General features: G+C 42.2%; 1 protein-coding gene and 1 non-coding gene across 15 annotated transcripts in view; one reads left to right on the forward strand and one right to left on the reverse strand.

The window, feature by feature from the left end:
* Window positions 1-11,116, reverse strand: part of ATXN1 — a 257,493-nt gene that overhangs the window by 183,545 nt on the left and 62,832 nt on the right. The window lies entirely within an intron of this gene.
* Window positions 3,721-11,116, forward strand: part of CAP2 (cyclase associated actin cytoskeleton regulatory protein 2) — a 67,488-nt gene continuing 60,092 nt past the window's right edge. For 2 of the 7 annotated variants that reach the window (XM_040683690.2, XM_040683707.2), the window contains exons 1-2: window positions 4,342-4,648; window positions 7,296-7,406. Coding sequence is in view for 1 of the 7 variants with exons in the window: in XM_040683707.2 (XP_040539641.1) it covers window positions 7,358-7,406 (49 nt within the window). In the remaining 6 variants the exon portion in view is untranslated. Of the gene's footprint in view, window positions 3,782-4,341; window positions 4,649-7,295; window positions 7,407-11,116 lie in introns of those variants that run through there. The other 5 variants (XM_046924155.1, XM_046924178.1, XM_046924158.1 and 2 more) reach the window with 3 other exon arrangements.

Below are 11,116 nucleotides of genomic sequence, written 5' to 3' on the forward strand. Positions count from 1 at the left end.
TCTCAGGGAATCATTAGTAAGTCATCCCAGGACAAAGTTCAGACCTGGCCCTATGTTTTCTGTCTTCAGAGTGAGAAAAAAACATGATTGTAATTTGGATTTACTGGAACTCCTGAGGATGTTGGGACACTTTGAATGAGCCAAAGCAGTTGGGAAAACTAACATTGACCAATGAATGAGACTTTGTCACTCCTTTTGACTATTCCATTCATAGTTTTCACACGCAACAAAAGCATAGTTGAAGATGAAGGAACACTACAGTCACACACTTGGAAATTTTGCTTTCCTTCTTCTGATTCTCTGTTCAAGCATCCTCACTAAAAGTATTCCTTGCAAAGTTCTGCCTGTAATTAAAATCATGAAACTTCACTTGAAATCTGTATCAAAATCTGTATCAAAATAGGATTTTTTAGCAGTGCAACAGAAGCCTGTATCTCATGATAATAAATAGATAGGGCAATGTAAATAATTAGCAGAACTGAAGCTCAAGCTTATGGTATTCTCTGAGTAGCTTTCCCAATAGAACAGCTCCAGAGAAATGAATTAAAACACCAAACTACCATTAGTGGAAGTAGTCACAAAAATTAGTATTTGTGAGATCAAGACATTTTCCCTCTGGATTCAGCAAAGCCCTTATGCATATACTGAATTATAAACAAGTGAGTAACTCCATCCCTAAGTGACAAGCTGCTTAAATACAACGGGAATGCCTAAGTGCTCTGCTGCATGAGGATGCCATTACTCACATACTTAATGACATATTAAGCACGTGCTTTTTATTTAACTTTTCATGTTGCCATGCTTAAAGAGAAGCATCCAACTTATTAATGCACAGTTATGAGAGTCCACACCCCCGGAGCCAAAGAGAGAACGCAGAGAAGAGACGACAAGCAGTGCAGTGACAACTTATCAGCCAAATATAATTTGAACCTCCCCTAATCTTATTTTACAGGCAACCAGATTGGTTGTTGACATATCCAGCCTTATTTCACACTAGTCTGAAAAAGGAGAGAGTCCACTTGTTTGGCAGAATCTTCTCTTTTTTTTTTTTATCTGTATGTCTTGGCACTGGATCTGTGTGAGATACCCACAGAGCTTTCTTCACTGATCCATTTAGCTAATTGTGAACGTTTTTTCAAATTCTGAAGACTAAACAATAGATTTGGTAAGCAAAGGGCATCCTGATAAATGCACTCAAACGGAGACCTAGTAAGTCACACCACCAAGTCTTCCAGAAGATATTCCATTTTGTTTTCACCTCAATATGCACTTAAACAATTTAAATTCATTTTCATTTTTATGTATTGCCCAAGCAAAGGCAAATTCCATGAAATCAAGGACATGAACAGCAATATTTGTGTTTTTCTCCAAACTCATCTATGAATCATTTAGATGCAACTTTTATCAATGGGGAAATTTTACAACTGTATACATTCAAAGTCTATTTTCAACAAATACTGAGAAAGGAGCCATGAACATTCTCAACAGTTTTCTTCTGTGGAAGAAAACATGCATGCAAATTGAATATGCACCAGAGTATTCTCTTCTAAGTAGGTTGCAATTCTGTCATTGTATAGAGATTTTGGTGTCTCCAGAGCAGCTTCTGACACGTACTTTGGGATCCCTGCACAACTTCAGAAATACAGCCTTCTAAAAAAGGAAATAAAATAGACCAGCCTTGGCACAGATTGTGTGCAGGAGCACAGTTGAAAAGGAAAATGAAAAAAAGAAATTAGAAAGTTATATTAAATGCCATATACTGTGCTCCATGGCATACTGTATTTTAATTGGATATCTTTCAGCAAGAGGGCTCTTACTGTACTTCTTGCACAGAAGAGCTCCTCATAACTTCAGGGTGACTTTAGCCATGAACTAGAATTGTAAGATTGTTTTTTCTTCCAGCAATAATGCATGGTATCTACATTCTAAAGACTTTTAGAAGACTTCAGAAGACTTTTGAGAAGATGTTTAAACCTTTTGGTTCTGCAGTTGGTGACTCTTTCCGTACTAAAAGAAAAAGTATACAAATAAAAACCTTTAGCTTCTAACTTTTAATGTTGCGATTGCTGGCATCAATTCATTTTCTGCCTATAAACCAACACATGAACGCATTGTTAGACTGAGAGAAAAACACTCAGCCTCAAAATCTGATCTTCCAGGCTTTCCTCGCTCAGTGTTTCACTTGATGTCAATGCCAAGCAGTTTCAAAACACATTTTTATTGCAGTCCAAGCCTTCGTTTGTTTTTTTTTTTTCTTCTGGATGGGTTAGAACAATAGTGTGTCATCTACTCAATACTTTGCAAAGTCCAAAATTTGCATCTCTCTCATTCTTTTCTTCCCTGCAGGGGGCTGTTGCTAGGCTTGAGTTAATACTATGAAATTCTTTATAAAACTGCCTTTTTAGAATGTCTTCATTTATGTAGAAACCAAAGTGGGCAAGATTTTCTCCTCTAATATCATGTTTTCCGGAGCTACATCTTACATCTCTACTTGCCACTGGGTCTCCTCTTTATTACGAGGTCACTTTAGAATTACAGAAGCTCCTGTTTCTCCCTTCTAGCTAAATTTATCACTTCTTGTGTCCTCCTTACCTATGTCTTAGCCTTTGATGTTTGCCAATACCCTCCTGGGGAAAAGAGCAAAAGAATTTGATTGTTTTATGTAGCTTCTATGCTTGAAGAAAGCATTAGAAGAAGTCAGGAAGGAAGACATGTTACAGGGAATTTATTTCAGACATGCAAGGTATCTGCCAGCCTGGTAGCCTTGTAAACTGTTCCATGCAAAGAAAATGCCCAACTGTCTTCCCCTCGTTTTTACATGCCTGTGATGTAAAAAAGTGATGTGGAGTGCTTAATTGTGCTCTTACAATAAGAGCCTGCAAAATATTTCATAAGTTAATGACATCGCATTTTCCTCAAATTAAATTGAAATTGAAGAAATCAGAGGGCATTTACCATCCCAAAATTTCCATTTATCCCACTGACACTGCAAAAGTATTGGGATGTTTTTTCTCTCTGTAGTATGGAATATGGATCTGGAGCTTTCATTTAGTTATTCCACAGTTTGTTAATCTTTTTGTGTTTCGTTTCCAGAAGAAGATCTTCTAGGCTTGTTTCTTGCTTATCTTAAGCAGTGTCGGTGTTCTGTGCATTTTTGCAACCAGGTGTTCAGTTTCATACTACTTTTTTTCCTGCTTGGAAGGTTTGCCAAGACTCTTGTTTAAAAACAGCTGTTCTGTTGATTTCATCCGTTGTTCCATTCATTGTCTACAGGAAGCTGCAGCACTGACTTCTTGCAACTTCCGATGATAATAGTGTTGTCCACAGAAGTGTTTTGATCCTAGGCTGATCTCTGCAGCCAGCTTGCTTTTGCTTATTGATGTTTCCTCATCTCATTTCTGTACAGACATACTAAGGTCTGCTGTAGCTATGGTATCTTTCTTAAAATACAGTTTTCCTCAGTCCCCATTTAAGAACTGCATAATTCAGACAAATATTTCTACCTCATATTTTACAGCGTTGTCAAACCCTCAGAAATGAAACACAAAGTCTTCTAAAATAAGCTACGTATTTGACAGAGAAATTTGCCACCAGTTTTTGCACAGCCACATGGCTGACCTGGAATAATGCTTGCGATCATATTTTAATGACTGACTAATGACTCCTATTCCATTTCAAGAGCAAACTGTTCCATTAAAGGCTATGAACTCGTGTGCTCTTCCCCCAAGACTTCTGTGCAGAAAGTCAGCTCAGAAATACCTGGAGGGGAAGTAGATTTCAGGTGAGTGATCGCACACCTCTGGGACCACGTGGCGATGAGCACTACACAACTGCAGAAACCATGTGGTCACAGGGGGTAGGGACTAGTGCGAAGCCCGCAGAGCCTGACTCACAAGGCCTAGGCATGCGGGTTTGCCTACAGGGAGAAGTCCTGCTTTCCTCACCGTACGGCAGCCACCCCACTGCAGACACAGCTGTCGCGGAGCTCAGGCTGTTACAATTGACTGCTTTGCAGAAGGCAGCAGGCTGCCTGGAGCACGCCTTTGGGCCCCCCAGCCACGCGAGTGGTCTGCCTGCACGCACTTCCCACACCGTCCCGCTCCCTTTTCCCAGCGCACGGCGCACCCGCTTCCTGCTCACCCAAGCCGTGCTCAGCAGGCAAGTGGGGCCACCACACCTGTGGCCATGGGTGCCCCTGCCCGGCGTGCCCATGCCCTCCCAGCCCGGCAGCTGCCCGCTCCTCAGCAATGCCGCACGGCTGCCATTTCCTCTCCGGCACCGCGCTGCCGTCACCGCCAAGAGACACCTCAGCCTTTCCCTCTCCTTCCATTTTCACACTCCACCCACTTTTTGCTTTCTTTCTCCATCTCTGTCACTGTCTCTCTCTCTTTCTGGACTTGTCTTTATTTGGCACTCCCGGAAGCCGCCGGGCATTTCTCTCCCTGCCTGCTCGGGCAGCTGATGTGACTGACTGACACCGGCTCCCGCTGAGGAGGAGGAGGAGGAGGAGAAGAAGGAGGAGGGAGAGCGACGGCGAGGAGAGGCGAGGCGAGGGAGGGGGGAGCGAGTGGCCGGCCACGGATTGTCATTGCAGAGAGAAGGAGAAAAAAAAAAAAAAAAAAGGGGGCTGCGCGGGTCATCAAAACAGGTAATTCAAGAGCAGACAGCGCCGGGAGGGGCGGGATGCGGGGAGCAGCCGGAGCGGCCCGACCCCCCCCCCCCCGCCTCCTCCGGCCGGCTGCCTGGGGCGGGCCCGGGGCTGCGGGTGCGCCGCCGCCGAGCCGGAGCGGAGGGGCCCGACGGGGGCTGGGCCGCAACGGACGTCTTGCGGGGGGGATGAGGGGACGCCGTGGGCCGCGCGGCTCGGGGATGGGTCCCGGGAGCCATCTGGGTCACGGCACGGCTGCCGCCGGCTCGGGTCCGCCCGTCAGCTGTCGCCTGCGCAGCAGAGCCTTTTCTTGCCCTCGTCGTGAGGAATTAGCCGGAGGGCGAGAAAAAGTCCCGAAAAATGGCAAGCGGCTGACGGTGCCGCTCCGGGGTCGTACTCAGAGCCCTTGGTCAGCACAAGCCCCGAGCGAACCCCGGAGGGGTGGAGGTGGTTGTCCCGCAGTCCCCGGCCCGACCCCTGTCAGGTCTCGGAGTTACTCCCCGCTTCTTTACGAAGAGCTGGCAGCGCACCCAGCCCCTCTCTCCATCAGCGTGAGGTGATCTAATTTTGTGCGAGGCAGCTGTGAGGCTCGCTGGTTAGCCGGGCTCCAAAATGTTGGTTCCTCACAAGCCTCGAGCCTGAGGTGTGCGTTGGAGGAGAGCAGAGGCGCTGAGGTGCTGAGCAGGCCCCCGGGTATAGCTCTGAGCAAAGCGCTGGGTTAAATGGGATCTCGGGGAGAGACAGCTGAAGAAGAACGTATCGTCTATATGAATGCATGTATGTATGAGCGATTCCATACATCCAGAAGGGTGTTCTGGGGGAGCAGGAGGAAGACAGAAAGGAGGAATTGTGAAGCTGAGGTGCTGCGCTTTGCAGTAACTTGACAGCTGAAAGAAGCGCTCCCCCAGAGCCTCAGCCAGCACAAAGCAGAAAGCTCGCCATGACCCCAGCTAGAAATGTGAATCTGTCCTTTGCTTTGAGGACTGCTGTTGAGCTGTGCCTTACCTTACCAACAGGGAGGATTTTAAGCAGTTAAAACTTCTTAACGAGTAGGGGCAATCTTAAAAACAAAGTCTATCTGGGGAAAACAACAAAACAAAACAAAACCAAACCAACAAACCCATACCTGTCTTTACATGCATTACCTAAGCGTGGTTGTCATCAAATGATAGAAAATGTTTTCAGAAAAGAAAAGAAAAGAAAATACAATCCTGCATAGAATTAGGATTTTGCATCAGTAGAATTATTTAAGGCAGTCAAACGTGCAGGGGGCAGAGTGGGATCAATACTTCATCTTTTAATTGTTTTTTTTTTTTTCCTAAATGCCACATTTCCTAACACAAATGTGGCAATGGCTCCTGGACCACTGTGCCTCATTGTTCTGTGAAAATGCAGTCAGAAAAAATAGCCCTATTTTAGAAACGAAAGTTCTTTAAAATAGGAAAAGTGTTAGATAGAATGAGTTGAAACTAATACAGTAATCCCAGAGCTGGCCTTTTAAAGCATTACTAATAGTTGGATGTCCAAGTTTATGCAAACCGTATCCTGCCGTTTCCTTTTAATTACCTCCTATGCAAGCAATTAAAAACTCTGTTCTGATTCTATACATTTTCAAAAGAGGGGTTTCGTGACGGTGGTAGAATCTGTACTGAGCAGGTCTGCACAAGAATAAAAGGCAATACACCTACTGTAGCAAAGCCATTTACGTTGAACAACACGACCTTTTCAGTCTTGGGCATAACAAAAATGTCAGTCTTCAGAATGTTCTGATGATTCCTTTGTTTCTTTCCCCTCAAATGAATGCTGCTCAGATGTGGAAGGTGGACAGGCAGAACTCCAAATGTCATGAATAAAATATGTTTTCTCAATTAAATAAAAATGAAGAGAATATGCATTATTTACTATTACTTTAGAGCAATCGTATGACATGTTTTCATTATTCTTTGCCACCTATGGCACTCAGTTCAGAGGAAAAAAGGTGATGATTCTTGATATATCATGGGGAGATATGTCAAGATATGTATAATCTTGTCAAGGATGCTAAGATTCCATTAATTAACAGAACTCCTTATCATTAGAATTTCTAGTCCCAGTGTATTTACGATTTTAGCCATGTAAGATATGAAAGTCAGCCTGAACTAGAAATAAAACTATAGAATTAAAATTCCCACAGAGAAAAAAAATAATAATAATCATGGGAATTGGAATTAGCAGGGATTAGAAAAAGAAGTATAATGCAGTAAGGAGGACTGGACGCAGAACAATTGTGTTCAGCTCACAGACTTGACACTGACTTGCAGCGTTACCTGGAGCAAGTCACAGGACCTTTCCGTGTTGCAATCTGTAGCTTGTCAGAGACAATAACATTGTAAGAGGTTTGAACTCCAGAGAGAAAAATGGTGAACAAGCAAGTGTCTTAAAAAATATTCTTTGTGGTCCTTCATGTTTTTAAATGTTGTGTGCAATGGTAGCAAACTCAGTAGTTGCAGTTTTGCCTAGTAGATCATCTGATGCAGCGAAAGAGAATATTTTTTTATCATGTTTATTGGTCAAAAACAAACAAAAATGCCTCCAATAAATCAGGTATAAATTAGCTCAGCTAATTCTAGCTATTCTATCATATTCTATCGATGATATTCTATCATAGAATCACAGAATCCTTAGAGTTGGAAGGGACCTCTGAAGGCCATCTGGTCCAACTCCCCTTCAATGAACAGGGACATCCACTGCTCGATCAGATTGCCCAGGGCCAGATCAGGTAAACTGGTAAAAATTTTTTGTTTGATTAAGCGCTCGCAATATAGAGAAATACTGTTAATTGTCTTTTCTAAAACGTTAGGTGCATCTTTTGCAATAGGAGGAGGACTTGCCATCAGGGTAATTTTTTCTGAGGTATACAGTCAGCTCCAGTTGCTCTCATACTTTGGCAAAATTAGTGATTTTGACAGATGTGGTTTACTGACTCTCCAAATAAGAAATGCTTTGAACTCAAAAGGCTCAGCTATTTTTGGAGAATGTCACTGTTAGAACTATGCCAGAATATCAACACCTTTGCTAAGCAGTGAACACTGAAATGACAAAAGCACATGAGTGCAGCTGCACCTATGGCAGGGATTCTGCTGATTCAGCTTTGTACAGCAAGAGCATGAGGGGTTTTGTTTTGTTTTTTTACTTCTGTAGCTTTTGTCACCATGATAGCAAGAGTTAATGGCATATGCATCACCTCCATCTGTATGCTGAGTACTTTGGTCTTCGTTTCACCTGCATAGGTTTGGATATGCTGTGTCAAACCACGGGGTGTTTTTGTTACCAAAAAAGGTCCCACTGAGACTACTTTCCTGAGTATATTAAAGGAGAATGCTGTGTCTGACCCACGTGTTTCAGAGAAAAAAAAAAAAAGCTAGACTTGTGAGATTAGAGAAATTGCCTTCAAAATCCCAAACAGCAGTAGTGCTATGCTGGGAATCAAAGGCTTAATGTGGTGTATATTAAAAAAAAAACCAAAAAAACCCCCACAGGTTAATGGTCAAGTCCCTAATGGATTAATGTCTTATTTTTCCAAGAAGACATGGTCAGATCCTGTGCATTAAAGCTATGTTTTCTATTATTTTAAATACTCTATTAGTTGCTTTCTGGAAGGAATGCAAAGAACGATTTACATTTCCATGGGTAACCTGTCATTGTTTAGACAGAAGAAATAGTTGAGTAATTCACCTAACAGCTCTGGGTCCTCTGAAGTACTGAAAAGGCTACCCTTATAAACATCTAAGATGAATCCAGTTTGATCTTTCTGAGCTGAAACAGAGGAGGAATAAGAAGCTGAATGTGTCAGATCTTGTACATGAGCAAGGTTGCATGGATTATCATTATAACTTAGGATCACTAAGTAGTTACCAGATTACAGCAGGAAATGGAAAGGTCTTTTTCAGTAGCAGTGCCCATTTCATCCTGAATCAGAAATGAAGGTACAGTGCATTGCATTTCTAGTAGTACTGCAGAATCAGGGGCCTGGATTTTACAATGCGAGGTAGGCCAATGTCTAGAGTTTTTGTGGTCGATGAAGATCAAACAATGACGCCATAGTAGTTGTGGAGTGGAGGGAGTAGGTAGATGGCAACGTTTGCTTCAGCCCTCCTCCTGGCTTTTGCCATGCTTAAAGAAGGGTCAGTGGTTTCAGGATGAGCAGGGAGCACCAGGAGCCTGAGAGCCTCAGACACAAGTGCTGAGATGGTTAACTGCGGCAGGACATTCTGGGGAGAGAACTAGAGTAGCTGACTTGGCTGAAATTAACCCGAATTATTCTGACATCTGACAGATGTCCACCGATACTTCAGCTTGTAGTACTCTTTGTTACTCAAAGTTGCTGTTGTTTCACCTGATGTGATTGGTTGCATCGGAATGACTTCCTTTGCACAGCCAGAGGAATGTTTCCTCTGATATTCATATTCAAACTGAGATATCTTCAAGCAGTGGATGCATTCCAGAGTTGACTTGGCATGCCTACTCTTGCAGGTTGAAATGAGAAATAGCTGCATGAGTGGAAGGGATTATCCTTCAGCATGAAAGGTGGAGAAAATCTCTGATAACCAGAAAGTCAGAAATTCAAGCTTTTGCTCGATATGGATACGCAAGCAAAGTAAGATGCGGTAGCGTTCTGAAAGGCCAACCTCCCAGCAAACAACATTGTTACCAACCCCGGTACTGAACAACTCCGCAGCCTCATCTTTTCTGCAAAAAATAATTTCACAGTTTGTATTTTTAGAGTTTGAAACACTATTTGTTTAATGTTAACTTTCTGCATTGCTTTTCTGTCACATCTCAGAAGTAGTGAAACACAGTGTAGGGTTTTGTTCTTTGTGGAGTTTACCCTTTCGAGCAGTGCAAATTCAATTTGGTTGAAATCATAGCATAAATAATCTTCCTGTTCAGTTATTATGAACTGAACTAAAGCACTTCAATAACATCAATGCCTGCGTGTAGTGTTTTCTCAGAGCAGCAAGGCAGTCTGCTTACATACAGTAATTGGACTTGTGACAGGTAATTAAATGGCTTGTAAGGCCTTTAGGATGCTTGATTACATGAAAATCACTATGCTGATACATAGTAAATGAAGTGGATAAGAACACTATGTATCAGTTGATTGAAGAGACACTAAAGCTCTTACACTTCATTGGATGGAAAGATGAAAATAAAAACAAGACAAAGGACTATAAGCAATGGTAACGTTAAAAAAAGGAGCATAGAAAGAATAGGAGAATGTACTTGGAAACTGGGTTGCCTTGGTTATTTTAAGTCAATCATGCTTACACAAGCTGTCAAGTCTTGACTGCTTCGGTAGATCATTAAATAATGAACTTGCTCTTTGTGATCACAAAATTGGTAAGACAGCCAGAATTATTCAGCAAGGGATGGGAGCTCTTCACAAAACTTACATATAATTAGAAATGAACTGATATCCCAGGAAGCACTAAGCTCATACACGAATATAGGACATATTTTAAAATTTGAACACGGGAAGTTCCATACAAACATGCAGAGGAACTTCTTTACTGTAACAACAGTCAGCAGTCTTTGGGATACCTATCAAAACAGAGATGGTTTTACAAAGCCAGTCTGTAATGTTTTTAAGATAGTGGGATAGAAAAATGCCTCAATCCCTCTCCTGCCTGCTTATTTTTATCAGCAGGGAGTCATCACTGGGAGTGAAGGAAGCAGGGCAAGAGCTGGTGTACAAGCAGCAAAGTATGTTTTGTGGTACCACCGCTATAAAGCCAGACAAAGGAAAAATGTAGGTTAAACTGAAGAGGTACAACATGAACTTGCCTTTTCCTCTTCTACACAAAAATCTTTTCTGCTAATAAAAAAATGACCCAAACCAGAAGTCTACAGACAAGATTATTTCGGTAGCGCACTTCTGTGCACAGCAACAGAGGTCTCATTTCTAGCATACAAATACACACATTGAGCTACACACAAAAAGCAGAAGCCACCCATTTTTGTCTGCTATTCCAGCTATAAAATTTGGCCATTTTCACACACACACACACACACAAAAAGGTTTGTTACAATTCTAAGTACATTTAAATATATGAGTACATCTTTTACTTGGATAAAATAAGATAAAATTTCTCTATACTTGGAAGAGCGTGGCTTCCAAAGGAACTTAGAGCAGACACAGAGACAAAACAAGACAAAAAGGTCATCAAAAGCTCTAATTTGACCCCTGGGTCATTCTCACATAGGCCTTTTCCAAGAGGTCCTCTCCTTTAATCCAATTTGACATCACTTTGACAAGCCTCTGTTTACATTCCTCCTATACAGCTAATTGGAAACAAAATACAAACCATACAAGGTAATGTTTCTGTCTACCAACACACTTTCTTCTAACCAATACGTGCTTGCTCTGTGATCTCCACCCAGAAGCTTTTATGGTAATAAACCAAATAGCTTCAGCAGCACCTCACTCAC

Source organism: Gallus gallus, chromosome 2, assembly GCF_016699485.2.
Source record: "Gallus gallus isolate bGalGal1 chromosome 2, bGalGal1.mat.broiler.GRCg7b, whole genome shotgun sequence".
Lineage (NCBI taxonomy): Eukaryota > Metazoa > Chordata > Aves > Galliformes > Phasianidae > Gallus > Gallus gallus.